General features: G+C 60.6%; 1 protein-coding gene across 7 annotated transcripts in view; it reads left to right on the forward strand.

Annotated features, from left to right (window-relative positions):
• Positions 1–17,203, forward strand: part of AHDC1 (AT-hook DNA binding motif containing 1) — a 64,961-nt gene that overhangs the window by 38,140 nt on the left and 9,618 nt on the right. For 6 of the 7 annotated variants that reach the window (XM_042245109.1, XM_027965441.2, XM_027965439.2 and 3 more), the window contains 4 exons: positions 5,521–5,698; positions 11,029–11,140; positions 11,272–11,309; positions 11,689–16,599. In XM_042245109.1, coding sequence (XP_042101043.1) covers positions 11,763–16,556 — 4,794 coding nt within the window. In that variant the 5' untranslated portion in view covers positions 5,521–5,698; positions 11,029–11,140; positions 11,272–11,309; positions 11,689–11,762 and the 3' untranslated portion in view covers positions 16,557–16,599. Of the gene's footprint in view, positions 1–1,607; positions 5,130–5,520; positions 5,699–11,028; positions 11,141–11,271; positions 11,310–11,688; positions 16,600–17,203 lie in introns of those variants that run through there. The other variant, XM_042245111.2, reaches the window with a different exon arrangement.

Below are 17,203 nucleotides of genomic sequence, written 5' to 3' on the forward strand. Positions count from 1 at the left end.
ACCAAGGGGCCAGGCGGGGGAGTAGGGGTGCCTGGGGGAGGCAGGTTGCACGCAAGGCATGCTGGGCCCCCTCGGCGGGTGGGTGGGGGGAACAAAGCTGGCATCGAGGCCTCAGCTAAAATTAGCCGCTTCCCTGCGCGGGAGCGAGCATGCCTGCCAGCCGCCCAGATCGCCGCTGCCTCGGCAGGCCATCTGTCGCCACGTTTTGCTCAGTCCCTCAGGGCCCCCCAGCTCCAGCCACCCCAGGGGCTAGAGAACTCTGCTCTGAGGCTCTCCCTGGCCAGGACACTGGACACTGCTGCTGTCATGCTGTGTGACCTCAGTCTAGGCCTGTCCCTCTCTGGGCTCCTGTACAATAACAGGGCCCCAGACGCTGACATCCCAAGACCCCCAGTCCTTTCAAGCACCAGGTACTGGCGCCACTCATGGGGGCTGGGGTGCAGGCTGCTTTCCTACCTTAGAGCTAGCCTTCTGGTCTGAACTCTGAAGGTGGACCACGTGGGTTTTAGGGTAAAGGTTGGGCTATATGACAAACTCCTATCCATTTTCTTGATCTTCACTGGACAGGAGGGCAGCTCTGCAAGCAACAGCACCCTGACACACACACACACACACACTCACTCTCTCTCTCTCCTACAGAAACAGCTTCAGGCGGGGAGCCTGGAGGCAGAGGCTGGATTCAGCTGATACTAACTTGCCCTGTGGCTTGGGCAAGCCTCCTGCCCTTTTCTAGTCTTATCTTCCCCTCTTCAATAAGAAGCTCCCATTTCGGGACTTCCCTGGAGAGCCAGTAGCTAAGACTGCACTTCTAACGCAGGGGGCATGCGTTCAATCCCTGGTCAGGGAACCCTCTCTGCTCTCCAGTTGAGGCAACTGAGCTCCAGAAAGCAGAGGTTCCTGGTGAGGAAGCAAGCAGTGGGCCAGGAGGGTGAGCCGCCATGTCCTTCCTCCTCAGCGCCTCCCGGGTTGCTGCCTCTTCCCCCTCCTCAGAGCCAAAGAGACTGAGCCTCTGCTCCAAGGTCACTCCGCTTGCCCTGGGAGGAGCTCAGACTTGAACCCAGGCCTCTTGGCTCCTGTCCTCCTCACTTTCTGGCCAGCAGGCTGGGCCTGTTCCCTGGGTGAGTCATGCCCCTGGACTTTGGCCTCCTTGTCAGGCTCTGTAGCCTGAATTGGAGAGGGGGCCTTGGTAAGAAAGAGGGGCTCCTCTGGCCGCAGCGGGCGTCTGAAGCGATCATCCCACCCTGTCTGTCCTGGGCCCCCGAGGGTGTGGTGACAGCCACCCCTACCCCGCCTGACTCCACAGCCTCCGAGAAGTCCTGTTAGGACTTGCTCCTCAGGCCTTAGGGCCAGGACAACCTCATGGCCCTCTGCATTCTGTTCCCCCCAAAGCAACTACGTTCTATTAGAAATGGGGGTGGGGGCGCTGCTTGGGAAGGTGGCATTTTCAGGTTGTCCACGCCTAGGCGGCCGGCCTTCTTCCCAGCACTCATCTTCCTGGCCCCGGGTTACCCAGGAGAGAGGCCACGGCGCCGCCCCTCCTGGTGTCCAGGGACCAAGGTCACGCCCAGAGCCCTGTGTGCCTCCGCCTCCTGGGGCCAGCGGTGTTTGTCACTGGGGCAACGTGTGGCTGTGCCCGGCACTGGCAGTGCTGGGGTGACATTCATGCCCTGTGAGCTGTGACGCCTCTGCAGGCAGAGGACAGCACCACCAGGCTGGCAGTGATGGGGGAGGGGCCGGTGGGCTGTCACCTGTCCAGAGCAGCCCGGGGTGACGTGTCCTTTACCTACCCTGCAGTCTGGAGGGGGAGGACTCACAGGGAAGGTTTGTCCCCGGCTTACACTCGATGTGTTGTGGGGAGGGGTCTGTACCTTTGTCACACCTGGAAAGTGAGGCACGTGCATGTGTGTGTGGGCGGGGGGAGAGAGAGGTTCTCTGCATTTCACACCCTGTTGGGGTCCTGATTGTATGTCGGTCCCACCCTCTGGAGGGTAAAAACTGTGTTTCTGTCTCAGACTGTCTGGAGTTATCAGGTGTGCCCATCTCAGGCTTTGGAGGAAGTGACAGGTTCTGTGCTTAGCCCATCCTGTTAGGAGGGTAGTCACCCACTTGTCCGCCTGTCTCTCTGACTGTTGGGTATGTGTTTGTGATGTCACCATATGCCCATCTCATGCCAGTGTGGGGAGTGACGTGTGATTATCTCGTGCTGGTGGGGGGCTGTCAGGAACTTGGGAGCTTGTCTCTTGACCCTAAGGAGATGACATGTTGCCCAGTGGCATGGGGCTGTCAGTTGGCAGGTCCTCAAAAAGAAGGCCAGAGCCAGCACGCAGGCCATGGGCACAGGAACAAGCTGGGATCGGGGCAGGGGTGCAGGGCAGAAGGGTCTGGGCTCCCCAAGACCCAACTTGTGACCCAGGTGCCAGCCCTTGGGACCATTCCCTGGGAGGAAGAAATATGCTGTTTTTGAGATGATGTGAACCGGGGCCGCTGGGCTGGGGCAGGTGCGACCGGGTAGGCAGGGCACCAGGCAGGGCTGGCATGGAGGGGCTTGTGTCCCCAGGAGTCTGGGGGACCCTGTGCCTCGCCTCTCCTGCCCCTGAAACTGTTAAACTAATTAAGGCTGTGGAGCCGCAGGATTAATCGGGGCAGCTCGGCGCGGGCCGGGAGCTCAGGTAGTCGATTAGTGCGCTGCGGAGGATATTGGATTTCTGAACCGCAAGTCAGCACTATTCGGGCCTGTTATCTCTCCCAGGCTCCAGGGTCAGGAGGCGGGAGGCTCCAGGGCTCGCTGGCCGCCCCCGCTCGGCTGCTCCAGGGCGGCCACTCCCCCTGCCCACCCATTGCCTCTGCCCTCCCTGACCCTGCATCAGGTTCCCCCTGAGTCTCCCCTCCATCAGGCTTGCAGCCCCAGCGCCCCCCACCCTGCCCTCTCCCCTTGGGTCCTTCCAGGCCTGACTAGCACCCTGCGCCTCCTCGCTGACACGCTCCTCAGCCCCTGACCAGCCTCTCTCCACCCTGGTCTCCTTACCAGTCGCTGGCCCTGTCCCCCACTTTTAGCCTCGCCCAGCATCGCCCAGTCCTGTCTCTCTGCTTTGGGGTTTGTGTGTCCTTGTCTCTGCTTCTCCTGTCTCTCTGTCTCTCCCCCTGTGCATCTCTGTTGAGTCTTTCTCTTTCTCCCTGTGTCTTTTCCTCTCTCTCTCTCTCTGTCTTTTCCTCTCTCTCTCTTGTGTGGTCTCGCCTGGTGTCTGCAACCAGAACAAATCTCCCCCAGCCAACACCCCCTGAACAAGGAGGCCAGAGCAGCTAATGGGAAACATGTGATGCTGCCTTGCGCCTGGAGCACCGTGAAGGGAGCCTTAGTCCCAGCTCAGCCCCTGCTCCCCCCCCCCCCCCCTTGCCGCATTCCCCCCACCATCCTGTCCCCTGCCTTCCAGCCCGTGTGGGCACAGTCACAAGTTCCCCCAGTCATTTCCATCTCAAGGGGCGGGGGAGCTGGCCGTTATCAGTTGGGGAATATCAGATTGGGGAGGGGCTGGGAGCAGCTTCACTCCTCAGGTCGCTCCAGCCCCCAGGGCCAGGCAGACCTCATGCAGACTCCCCCCCAACCACCAGCACCATATGTAGGAGAACAGGGCCAAGATGAGCTGAACTCTAGGGGTCTGGATGGGGGGCCGCCAAGCCACCCCCACTGGAGGGCTCTGGGGCCACCCAGATTTCCATCTTTTCCACCCTCCTGGGCCTCTGGGGAGCTGCAGAGGTGGGGGCTCCCCGAGGGCTTGGGAGCTGCCGGGCTGCATTTCTGTGCCCACCCAACCATGGGGGGAGGGGGGATGGATCAGAGGAGGGAGGCTCTGGCAGGTTGAAATTCTCCTTCTCTGCCTGTGGATAAATTGTCCCTAATCCAGGCTTGGGGAGTTGTCTGGCTCCTACAGAGAGAGAGCAAGCAGGAGATAGGGAGGGAGGAGGGAAGCAGGCGTACAAACAACGGTGACACAGACACACACTATCACAGAGTCCCACATGCACGCGTGCGCGCACACGCCCTGACAAGCTGCATGAAGGTATCACACGAACACTGAAGCACCACTGTGCTGACAGGCGCACCCTGGCACACAGACTCACACATGCTGACACTGACGCAGACATACAGTGACATGGCACAAGGTCCCACTGGCGTACACAGGTGCACAGTGATGAGGGCTTACACACGCACGCGCAGGGTCACAGCCAAGCACACGCTGGCCCGCGGTGAAACAGACCCACAGGGATACTGTGACCAACCGCACCGTGAGCCTGAAAACCCAGAGTAAGGCAGGGGGAAGGAGGGAGACACCACTGATGCAGTGACGCCAGTGCCCCCAGTCACTGGCCTTGAGATGGGAAACCTGTGGGGACAGTAGAGGGTCCACTCCCCTCCCCACCCCAACGCGCACACATCCAGAGATGGGCAGAAGTCAGTTCAGCTCCTGACACGGCCAGATGCAGAGCGTGTACACGTGGGCACACATGCCCCAATCACAGCTGGGTATACCTGGTCACACATTAGGCACATATACCTGTGTGTCCCCATAGGTGTGCGAACATAGGCTCAGCTGGACACACACAGAGAACTGAACAGACCCAGATACACCCACATGTATAAGTGAAGACACCAGCTCTAGTAAATAGCAGCGCTCACACACAATACACACACACACACACACACACAGTCTTATACATGGGCACTCTTAAAACACACATATACTTGCATAGACATACAGAAATACACAGAGAAACATACAGAAGGCTAAGTAGACCCAGGAAGCCACACACAGGTACATTTACCCAGACAGCTGAATGCTCACAGACATGCAGGATCTCTTTAACACACATGTACACACACATTCCCAGGCAACCAAAACCTATAAGCAGTCCATGAGGCCTGGTTCCCAGACCCCTCAGGGTTCAAGTACAAACCTCAGGGAGGTAGACAAATGGGCAGGAAGCAGAGTGGGTGAGGAGAGCCCTAGTTATTAAAGAAAACGAGAGAGAACCAATCTCGGATGGAGAAGGGTAAATGCCAGCTGCGTATACACCCCTCATGAAAATCTGCAGTCACCATCACTTTGAACAGTAACTCTCACACCTGCATTGTAAGTGAGCTCTTAACATTTATAGTTTCCCTAGAGCACTTCTCCCCGCTCATAAACTCTCCCTATTTTATAGATTAGGAAACTGAGAGCCAGAGAGGTTAACTGACTTGCCTGAGATCACACAGGTGATGAAAGTTGAGCCAAGGACCATTCTGACTCCCAAGACCAGGTTCTTTTCACCATAGTGTATGTGTTCTTGTTCATGCATACATATCTGCCCATGCAGAGATATTGCCTGGGGTTTCGAGACATAGTTCGTAGTCCCCAGTGAAGTGAGGTTGGAGCCAATTTCTGTGCAAGGCTAGACCCACCTAGGATGGCCTCCTGGTCCCCCTGTCTGGTTCATCTTGTATCCGTGCTTATGTCTGGGGTGCTGTTTTTGTTTTCACAGATGGGAGCTTGCCTGCCTGTCTACCTATTGGCCTGGACCCCAGAGCCTGCCCAGCTAAGTGCATGCAGAGGGCCCTGGGTTCGGGGTGATTCTCAGGCTGCCAAAGAGACCACCCTGGAATCACTGGCGAAGACAGGCCTTTGCTGCTGAGCTGGGCCTATCTGCACAGCTTGCTCAGGTAACAGTGTACAGAGAAGCTGGGTCTGCTGGCCATCCCAGGAAGTGGGGATCAGGGATACTTCCTTCACAATCCTATCAGGGATCCCTCCCCTCCCAGCTTAGGCCAAAAAGAGGCTCTTTAGTATCAAAATACTGTGACCACACTTACTCAGACTCCCCGTTATCCAGAAAGGCAAGGTCCATGGATATACAGCCAGTTCCCCCAAGTCCTGCCTCCTAGTTGGAGGACCTGCACCTGGATGACCTGAGAGAACTGGGCAGCGAAAGGGGTTGTCCCAGTGACCAGAACCCAGGGCAGAGGTAGAAACCAGAATGCCTGCTGTGTGATGCTGACCCCGCAGGACCCCTCTCTCCTAGAGTCTGTGGAAGTTGAGAGGACCTGGGGAGTTGAGGTACGCTGGGCTGCCCTCCTGGGATGAGATGGGGCAAGGCCGGGGGCAAGAACCATCTCCCTAGCCTGGGCCCAGATGAGCCCACCCAAGCAGGCTAGAGAGCTGCAGAGGCCAGGTGGAGCGGCCCTGCCCTGCAGAGGCAACTCCCCGAACTGACACATGAAGCCTCAGGCTCCAGGAAGCTCCCTAGAGCCCAGCCTGCCTGGGGACCCCACCCAGCTTCCAAAAGAGCATTCCTGGGGCCTGAGGTCTGGGGGGTGGAGTCTCCCGGGATTGTCAGGGTGGGGATGTCAGAGCCGGGTGTACCCAATTGTAAATGTACGGGGCATCTAGTGTGCAAGTACTCCAGCTTGTGTGCAAGCAGGCGTGTGTAGGATTCTGTCCTGAGGTGTGCAGGGTGCTGTACACAGAAGTCTAGGTGGACTGGGCTGGGAGACATTCACGGGCTGCATACATGGTACATGAGAGCGAGTGCGCAGGACTCAGGGTGTGTCCTGTGCAGGTGTGGGGAGGCTAGAGCGTTGTGTGTGCCATGCTGGGTGGTGTTCCTGGGCAGGGTGCTAGTGTACACTGGAGAGGTGTGCAGACAAGACTCTGAATACACCGGGGTGATACACAGGTACACACTGGGTGGGGTGGATCATGTACACAGAGGTTCTTCCACGTGTCACCAGGGAAGCGTGTGTTCAGGGTTCTGGCTGCACACGCTGGGGGATGTGTGTGCACGTGGCTCCATTTGTGCTTTGGAGGTGGGCTGGGCAAGGCTTCAGCTGAGCTGGGCTCAGCAGTGCCCAGCCTTGTGGCCAAACTGCTGAAGTCACTTCCTTTCCAGCAGCAACTTTCCAGGAGGAGGAGTTTTTCAGACCTGGGCGGGGAGGGGTGGGGGGCGGAACAAGGAGCTCTCAGGGGAAGGAGGTGGGCGGTGGTGAGGCTGTGGGGAGGGCCTGGTGGGGCTGGAGGAGGGGTGTCCTCCGGGAGACAGAAGGAAAGACAAGGACAGGAGTCTGGAAGGGCCAAGGGCAGGAGGGGATGGGGGCGGAGCAGGCGGGAAGCACAGTCCCTGGGTGACCTCGGAGAGAGGAAGGGAGGGCCACCCGGCAGGGTGACCCTCGGGTTCAGCCAGAGCTGGCAGTGGTGCCCACACACCTGGCACCCAGGGCAGGGGGCTGGCAGGAGGCGGGTCTAGGGCAGACCTGCTTGCCAGGTGCCCTGCTCCGGGCAGGAAGGGGGTGGGCAAGGGCTTCACAAAGGAGCTCTGTGTGGCTGGGGGTAGGGTGGGGTGGGGTGTGCTGTGCTATTGGGGGGGTGGCCCTGATGATTCCAGGGGGTGGGGCGGGGCTTGCTCCCCTTGGGGGCATCAGTGGCTCTAAGGGGACACCTAGTGGCGAGGGAGGGTAGTGCATTGAATGACCTAGGTGGGAGGGGTGAAGAAACTGAGAGGAGGGGGTGAATTTAGAAGTCAAAAATTAGAATTGGTCGTTGGGACCAGGACAGTTCAAGGAAGCTGCGGGGGAGGGGGCTGACTCTCTGGACAGTGGGGAAGTTTGGTTCAGAGGAGCTCAGCAAACCCAAGTGCAGACACTCTTCCCTGTCATGGCTGTTTGTCCTTAAGGGCTTTGCTTAACCTCTCTGAGCCTCCATTTACATGCCAAATAAGTGACAGCTGCCCGTTATTATTTTCATCATTGTTATTTTTTTGGTAACGATTCTGGTTCGGAGTCAGGTTAGAAGGAGAGCTTCAGGGGTGGGTGGGAGGGGGCTGAAGAGAAGGAAATTGGGAAGAGGGGGTGATGCATAGTTCCTGAGTTGGGGGGGAGGCCAGATCCTGGGAAATAAAGGTCCCCCCCCCAAGGGAGCTGACTGGGGGGAGGTTTCACTGCAGCAGTGATAGCCCCCTTTGAGGCCAAGTTTTCCATTTGAGGACATCCCTGGGCCTTCGGTCTGGGCTGGGAGGGAAATGGTGTGTGCAGGGTGGGGGGGGTGGGGTAGGGAGGAGGCTGGAGAGAGGGTCATGAGGCCGGAAGTGAGAGCTGGGGCTGGCAGCCCGGCTCCCCTGGGGAGGCTGTGGGTGGGGGAGGGGGAGGCTGGCTGGGGAAGGGGTGGGGTGGTCAGAGCCGCAGCGGGGGAGGGTGGGGCTGGGGACTCAAGGATGTGGGCTGGCCCTTCCCGGCACTGTGCGCAGCAGGTTGGGGCCCCCAGCCCCCCTCCCAGCCGGCGGGTGTCCCCACAGGCAGGCTCAAGACACACTGACCCAGAAGCAGACAGACGACGGACAGTGGACCCTTTGCGACTTTGTTCACAGACGTGGGGATAGGTGGTACCCTTGGGAGGGGGTCCAAGAAAACGTCTGCCTGGGTGTGGTGGGGAGGGGAGCCAGTTGCTTCCCTCAGATCCTGGAGGCCGCGGACAGTCAGGAGGTCTGGCAGGACGGCTCGCCCAGAGGTCTTCACGGGTGGGTGGAACAGAAGCAGCCGCTGGAGAGGCGGTTTGTCTCTTCTGCCAAGGTCACACCCTCAGGCCCCCAGTGGGAGGTCTCCAGAGTAGGGAGGGTTGGTGAGCCCCACCCTCATCAAGAGAGGGGCGGTGGCTTGTGGTAGGCATCTCCAAGAGGGCAGTGGGAGCCTCGGGTCAGCTGGGCTGTTGGAAATAGGACCTGGAGATTTCCAGAGTCTGAGCCCCTTCCCTCCTTCGTGAGTGTCTTACTCAACAGTTCTTCCCGCAAGAGCAGCGGTGAGATTCTTGAAGCAGAGAGGGCCTGGCCTAGAAGGGGCCCGACCACAGTCTGCAGGCGGGCATGAGAGAGAACAGAACCCGAAGCGATCTAGTAAATGGGACAGTGAGGAGCAGCTGCGGCCTGGGACCTGAAGAGACACGGGGGTGTTCTGCTTGGATGAGCAACACACTGGGGCTCCCCCTTCCCCATGCTATCTTGTGGTCTTGGGCAAAGTCTGTTTCCCTCTTCCGGTCTTAGTTTCCTTGTCTGAAAAATGGGAGGGGCACGAGGTGACACTGGAACAGTGTACCCACTGGAACAGTGTACCCACTGGGAGGAGCTGATTAAAAATGCAGATTCCCAGGGCTTTCCCTGGTGAAGTGAAGTGAAATGAAAGTCGCTCAGTCGTGTCTGACTCTTTGCAGCCCTGTGGATGTAGTCCATGGAATTCTCCAGGCCAGAATACTGGAGTGGGTAGCCTTCCCCTTCTCCAGGGTGGTCCAGTGATTAAGACTCCGTGCTTCCACCACAGAGGGCACAAGTTCGATCCCTAGTTGGGGAGCCAAGATCCGACAGGCTGCACAGTGCAGCCAAAAAAAAAAAAAACCCACCAAATTCCCAGATGTCCCTTCAGATTTGTGAATCAGACTCCCTGGACTAGGGTCTGGATATCTGAAAGGTTACACAGGTCCCCAGGCCCAGGGTTTAGAAGCCCAAGGGTTAGGTGATTTTAAGGTTCCTCCCAGCCTTAATTTAGACCGCAGCTCTAGAAGAAGCACTTTCAGGAGTGGCCAGAGGAGCACTGCAAGAGCTGGGAGTGGAAGAAGGCTTTGGACTTGGCAGAATTAGAAATCTTGCCACTTAGCAGCTATGTGACTTCAGGCAAGTTATACAACTGCTCTGAACCTGCTTCCTCTGTAACATGGAGGTAATAATCCACGTCTCCCCGGTTCACTGAAGATGCAGTGGGTCATATATGTTGAGGTGCTTTGTAGATGGCATGTTGCTGCCCACCAGAGGGTCGTGGACAAGTGGCCCCGCCCACACCACTGTCCCCAAATCAGCTCTGCTGTTTTCCTGTGGAGTATAAAGTGATCCTCCCAGTGATCAGGGCCCATTCAGCTTCCTGCTCCCCCAAACCAGCTCCTGGGGATCAGCCAGGGCCCTGAGTCCCCAGGCTCCTTTGGGAGTCAGACTTGCCTGGATCTAAATCCCAACTCAGCCCGACCAGCTCAGGGAGTTGCTCAGTAAATGTTTACGTAGCATCCATAGCCCAGGCCCTGGGGCCAGGGGACAGAACGGTAGACAAGACAAACTTGGTCCTTGACCCTGAGAGCCCACACTCTGGGAGAAGACACACTGAACAGCCAGTCACACAAGTAATTGACTGCAGTCCTGATAAATACTGTGAAAGTGAAAGAAAGGGGGCTCTGAAAGTATGTGGCAGGGCCGAGCCAAGGCTAGAGGTGGCAGGGGAGCAGAGAATGTCCCTTTTCACATTCTTAATCTCCCTCCCTCCTTCCACATCCTACCTGGGTCCCACTTTGGGGTCTGGAGAAGAATGAGAGAGAGCCTTATGGAGAAAGGCTGATTGTTCTGTGTGCCTCATTCATTCGTTTGTTCGGTAGATATTTTTTGAAGCACATTCTGGGCTGTGGTGTTGGGGGATACACTGGACAGCAGGGCGGAAATCCTTGCCCTCATGGTGCTTACTACCTTCCAGTGGATGATTTCCTCAACTGTAAAAGAGAGGGTGGTAATTGTATTGATTTCAGGTTTGCAGGGGGGGTTAGGTAAGATGATCCGTATAATGCACTTAGTCCAACGTTTGGCAACAGAGAAAGTGCCCCCAGGACATGAACTTTTATTGTTGTTGACTCCTGATGTGATTGTTGAACCTCAGACCTCAGGCGCTCTTCGGTTTTCTCTGCTGCTCATATCCCACTAATAATCACGTCACTTATGATTGTCTCATCAGTGTTTGTCTACCCAGTGTTTGTGCACAGTAGACACTTCATAGATACTGAGTATATGAATGAATGAATGAATGTTACTTCATCTCTGAGCCTCCATTTCCTCATCTGCAAAATGGGGTTATTAATAGCCCCTACCTCACAGGATTGATATGAAGAATTAAATGAAACGATGCCTGGACAGCTTCCAGCCCAGTGCCTGGCGCCCAGTAGGTGCTCACTAAACCTGAGCTGCGATGGTCCTTTCCAGGCGCTGTCCACGCCCCGAGGCCTGGGCTCAGGCCAAAGTTGCTTCACAACACCCCCAGCTGACAGCCAGCGACTGGCAGAGCCCCCAGGCACGGGGGCCCTCTCTCTTCCAGGTCAGCCAGAGTTCCTGGGGAGCTGGGCTTGGGGTGGGGGTGGAGATGGGGCCCCTTGGGCAGGTGGGCAGTGGTTGGGCTGTGGCTCCCAGACCACTGAGATGGCCTCTTGTCTGTCTTGTTACCCACAGAGATCTCCAGTGTGACAGCCCAGGCGGCAGAGCCGAGGGTGAGTGACCAGGGTTCGCCTGGGGGACGGGGCAAGAAGGAAGAGGCCATGTCCTTGACAGGACCTCCAGGCCCTTAAATTTGATCTGGAGTGGTTGCTCCACCCTGTTCATGAGCGTCCCTCTCAAAAGCAGGTGAATTATTCTCCCCTAGTCCTTAGCCCGGGTCTAGACAAAAGTGGAGGCACTATCAGGAAGTGGAACTGGGGCCCATGGGGGTTCACGGTGCATGTGCTGACTTAGGAAATGCTGAAGGTCACCAGAGGTATTGGGCTTCGGGAGGGGACTCAGGAGAGGGGTGCAGGGGGCCACGGGGGATATGGGAAGCTAATGGGGACTTGGGTGCTCAAGGAGGGACCTGCTGCCTGTCCCGCCCAGCAGGTCCTGGTCCCGGCTTCTCGCACCCTCATGTCAGTCCCGGCCCCGCCCGGCGGCCCTCGGAGGACAAGGTCAGGATGCGTGTGAAGCCCCAGGGCCTGGTGGTGACTTCCAGTGCCGTGTGCAGCTCTCCTGACTACCTCCGGGAGCCCAAGTACTACCCCGGCGGCCCCCCCACCCCCCGGCCCTTGCTTCCTGCCCGGCCCCCTGCCAGCCCACCCGACAAGGCCTTCGCCCACACTTTCTCCGAGAACCCGCGCCCACCCCCACGCCGGGACCCCAGCACCCGGCGCCCACCAGTCCTTGCCAAGGGGGACGACCCGCTGCCCCCGAGGGCAGCCCGTCCTGTCTCCCAGGCCCGCTGCCCCACACCCGCGGGAGACAGCAGCAGCAGCTCCCGAAGGCGCTGGGACAACGGGCGGGCGACCCTGCGTCCAGTGGTCCAGCTGATCGACATCATGAAGGACCTGACCCGGCTCTCCCAGGACCTGCAGCACAGCGGCGTGCACCTGGACTGTGGTGGTCTCCGTCTCAGCCGCCCCCCCGCCCCACCCCCCGGGGACCTGCAGTACAGCTTCTTCTCCTCCCCTAGCCTGGCCAACAGCATCCGAAGCCCAGAGGAGCGGGCCACCCCCCACGCCAAGTCCGAGAGGCCCAGCCACCCGCTGTACGAGCCTGAGCCTGAGCCTCGGGATAGCCCCCAGCCTGGCCAAGGCCACAGTCCCGGAGCCACGGCCGCGGCCACGGGTCTGCCACCAGAGCCTGAGCCCGACGGGCCCGATTACTCAGAACTTGCTGATGCCGACATCCTTAGTGAGCTGGCCTCCCTCACTTGCCCCGAGGCCCAGCTGCTGGAGGCCCAGGCCCTCGAGCCACCGTCGCCTGAGCCTGAGCCTCAGCTTTTGGACCCCCAACCCCGCTTCTTGGACCCGCAGGCTCTAGAGCCGCTCGGGGAAGCTTTGGAGCTGCCGCCCCTGCAGCCCCTGGCTGATCCTCTGGGGTTGCCAAGCCTGGCGCTACAGGCTCTGGACACCCTGCCCGACTCCCTGGAGTCACAGCTGCTTGACCCGCAGGCACTTGACCCCCTGCCCAAGTTGCTTGACGTCCCCGGCCGCCGCCTGGAGCCCCAGCAGCCCCTGGGACCCTGCCCACTGGCCGAGCCCTTGCGCCTGGACTTGTGCTCACCCCATGGCCCTCCGGGGCCTGAGGGTCACCCCAAATACGCCTTGCGGCGCACTGATAGGCCAAAGATCCTGTGTCGCCGACGGAAAGCCGGACGGGGACGCAAGGCAGATGCCGGCCCCGAGGGCCGCCTGCTGCCCCTACCTATGCCCACCGGGCTGGCTGCTGCCCTGGTGGAGCCGCCCCCGCCGCCTCCGCCTCCGCCTCCTGCCCTGCCCGGGCCAGTCCCCATCCCGGAGCTGGAGCCCGAAGCCTCCCAGACCCCGGTGGTCCCTCCCCGCAAAAGCAAGTGCCGGGGTGTCCGGCGCATGGTGGTGAAGATGGCCAAGATCCCCGTGTCCCTGGGACGGCGAAACAAGACCACATACAAGGTGTCGTCTCTGAGCAGCAGCCTGAGCGTGGAGGGCAAGGAGCTGGGCCTACGCGTGTCCGCAGAGCCCACCCCACTGCTGAAGATGAAGAACAACGGCCGCAACGTGGTAGTGGTCTTCCCGCCCGGCGAGATGCCCATCATTCTCAAGCGGAAGCGCGGCCGCCCTCCCAAGAACCTGCTGCTGGGCCCCGGCAAGCCCAAGGAGCCGGTGGTGGTGGCAGCCGAGGCGGCCACCGTGGCAGCGGCCAGCATGGCCATGCCAGAGGTGAAGAAGCGCCGGCGGCGGAAGCAGAAGCTGGCGTCCCCCCAGCCGTCCTACGCGGCGGACGCCAACGACAGCAAGGCCGAGTACTCAGACGTCCTCGCCAAGCTGGCCTTCCTGAACCGCCAGAGCCAGTGCGCTGGGCGCTGCTCCCCACCTCGCTGCTGGACGCCCAGCGAACCCGAGTCCGTGCACCAGGCGCCCGACACCCAGAGCATCTCCCACTTCCTGCATCGCGTGCAGGGCTTTCGCCGGCGAGGTGGCAAAGCGGGCGGCTTCGGTGGCCGGGGAGGGGGCCATGCAGCCAAGGCCGCCCGGTGCTCCTTCAGTGACTTCTTTGAGGGCATTGGCAAGAAGAAGAAGGTGGTGGCCGTGGCAGCCGCAGGGGTCGGGGGCCCCGGCCTCACTGAGCTGGGGCACCCGCGCAAGCGAGGCCGGGGGGAGGTGGATGCGGTGACTGGGAAGCCGAAACGCAAGAGGCGGTCCCGGAAGAACGGGACTCTGTTCCCAGAGCAGGTGCCCAGCGGCCCCGGCTTTGGGGAGGCAGGCACTGAGTGGGCTGGGGACAAGGGTGGCGGCTGGGCCCCTCACCACGGGCACCCAGGTGGGCAGGCTGGCCGAAACTGTGGGTTCCAGGGGACCGAGGCCCGGGCCTTTGCCTCCACTGGGCTAGAGAGCGGGGCTTCAGGCCGTGGCAGCTACTACAGCGCAGCCGCGCCCACGGGCCAGGCGGAGCTCAGCCAGGAGCGCCAAAACCTCTTCACCGGCTATTTCCGCTCCCTGCTCGATTCCGACGACTCCTCCGACCTCTTGGACTTTGCCCTCTCGGCCTCTCGGCCAGAGTCCCGGAAGGCATCAGGCACCTACGCAGGGCCTCCCACCAGTGCCCTGCCTGCCCAGCGGGGCCTGGCCACCTTCCCCAGCCGGGGAGCCAAGGCCAGCCCAGTGGCCGTGGGCAGTGGCGGGGCTGGGGCTGAGCCCTCCTTCCAGCCGGTGCTGCCCGCTCGCCAGACTTTCCCACCCGGCCGGGCAGCGAGCTATGGGCTCACCCCGGCTACTTCAGACTGCCGGGCTGCAGAGACCTTCCCCAAGCTGGTACCCCCACCTTCCGCTGTGGCCCGCTCACCTACCACCCACCCGCCCACCAACACCTACCCCCCACAGTACGGCGGCTATGGGGCCGGACAAAGTGTATTTGCCCCGGCTAAGCCCTTCACTGGCCAGGACTGCGCTAACAGCAAGGACTGCAGCTTTGCGTACGGCAGCGGCAACAGCCTACCTGCCTCACCCAGCAGCGCCCACAGCGCCGGTTACGCCCCACCGCCCACTGGTGGCCCCTGCCTGCCACCAAGCAAGGCCTCCTTCTTCAACAGCTCCGAGGGGGCCCCCTTCTCTGGTTCAGCCCCCACACCTCTGCGCTGTGACAGCCGGGCCAGCACAGTCTCGCCCGGTGGCTACATGGTGCCCAAGGGCACCACGGCCTCTGCCACCTCCGCTGCCTCCTCGTCGTCCTCGTCCTTCCAGCCCTCGCCTGAGAACTGTCGGCAGTTTGCGGGGGCTTCTCAGTGGCCTTTCCGGCAGGGCTACGGAGGCCTGGACTGGGCCTCGGAGGCCTTCAGTCAGCTCTACAATCCTGGCTTCGACTGCCACGTCAGCGAGCCCAACGTGATCCTGGACATCTCCAACTACACCCCGCAGAAGGTGAAGCAGCAGACGGCCGTGTCCGAGACCTTCTCCGAGTCCTCCTCTGACAGCACCCAATTCAATCAGCCGGTCGGCGGCGGTTTCCGGCGTGCCAACAGCGAGGCCTCGAGCAGCGAGGGCCAGTCGAGCCTGTCCAGCCTGGAGAAACTGATGATGGACTGGAATGAGGCCTCGTCCGCCCCCGGTTACAACTGGAACCAGAGCGTCCTCTTCCAGAGCAGCTCCAAGCCGGGCCGTGGACGGCGGAAGAAGGTGGACCTGTTTGAGGCCTCGCATCTGGGCTTCCCGTCGTCTGCCTCGGCCACTGCCTCAGGCTACCCGTCCAAACGGAGCACCGGGCCCCGGCAGCCTCGGGGTGGCCGGGGAGGTGGCGCCTGCTCTGCCAAGAAGGAGCGGGGTGGGGCGGCGGCCAAAGCCAAGTTCATCCCCAAGCCGCAGCCCGTCAACCCCCTGTTCCAGGACAGCCCGGACCTCGGCCTGGACTACTACAGCGGGGACAGCAGCATGTCCCCGCTGCCCTCCCAGTCGAGGGCCTTCAGTGTGGGCGAGCGCGACCCCTGTGACTTCATGGGACCCTACTCCATGAACCCATCCACGCCGTCCGACGGCACGTTCAGCCAAGGCTTCCACTGCGACTCACCTAGCCTGGGGCCCCCTGAGCTGGATGGCAAGCATTTCCCGCCGTTGGCCCATCCACCCACGGTGTTTGACGCAGGCCTGCAGAAGGCGTACTCGCCTACCTGCTCACCCACCCTGGGCTTCAAGGAAGAGCTGCGGCCGCCGCCCACAAAGCTGGCTGCCTGTGAGCCCCTCAAGCATGGGCTTCAGGGGGCCAGCCTGGGCCACGCGGCTGCAGCTCAGGCCCACCTGAGCTGCCGGGACCTGCCGCTGGGCCAGCCTCACTATGACTCCCCCAGCTGCAAGGGTACGGCGTATTGGTACCCGCCAGGCTCAGCTGCCCGCAGCCCACCCTACGAAAGCAAGGTGGGTTCGGGGCTGCTGGCTGACTTCCTGGGCAGGACGGAGGCTGCGTGCCTCAGTGCCCCACACCTGGCTAGCCCACCGGCCACACCCAAGGCCGACAAGGAGCCGCTGGAGATGGCCCGGCCGCCCGGCCCACCCCGTGGCCCCGCTGCAGCCGCTGCTGCCTATGGCTGCCCACTTCTTAGTGACTTGACCCTGTCCCCCGTGCCGAGGGACTCGCTGCTGCCCCTGCAGGATACCGCCTACAGGTATCCAGGCTTTATGCCGCAGGCGCATCCCGGCCTGGGTGGGGGCCCCAAGAGCGGCTTCCTGGGGCCCATGGCGGAGCCTCACCCTGAGGACACATTCACCGTCACCTCCCTGTAGTGCCAACTGAAGTGCCGACTGGACCTCGAGGTTTTGTTCCTGGGTGAGTCTGAGGATGTGGGTGCAGTGGGCAGAAGAAGCCTGGGGGCTGGGGCTGGGGAGCGTGAAGACATTAGAGCTTGGGCAGGGGGCAGAAGGATGGCCACGAGCCAGAAGGACTGGAGGGCAAGACTGGGGACCCAACAACAGAGCAGGGAGTTGGGATTCAAGGGGTCTGGCATTAGCTGTTGGAAACAGTCTTAGGGAGGAGGTGAGTGCTTGGGTGGGGAACCCAGCCTGGGGCTTAGACATTCAGGGGTCCCATTTTTTAAATGGCTGGAGGACCGTAGACTGAGTAGGGCAGTCTGGTTTGGTTCATCAGGTGTCCATTCTCCTTAGCCACGCTCGGTCCTGAGCAGGGACCACCTGAGTCCCAGCACACACTTATCACTTGACCTCTTGTAAGGGAGGGTGTTTGCATCACTGCATAAGACAGATGAAGGAAGAAGCAGGTTGGATAATTACCCACAAAGGCCCATCTAGGATACTGATCCTGCCCGCTTCCTTGTCTCCCTGGGAACTTCATTTAATTCAAGATGCAGTCTGACAAAGGCCAGGCTGAGGGTGTGGCTAGGATGTCCTTTTCTGGCCTCGCAGGGTACCTCAAA

This window comes from Ovis aries, chromosome 2, assembly GCF_016772045.2.
Source record: "Ovis aries strain OAR_USU_Benz2616 breed Rambouillet chromosome 2, ARS-UI_Ramb_v3.0, whole genome shotgun sequence".
Lineage (NCBI taxonomy): Eukaryota > Metazoa > Chordata > Mammalia > Artiodactyla > Bovidae > Ovis > Ovis aries.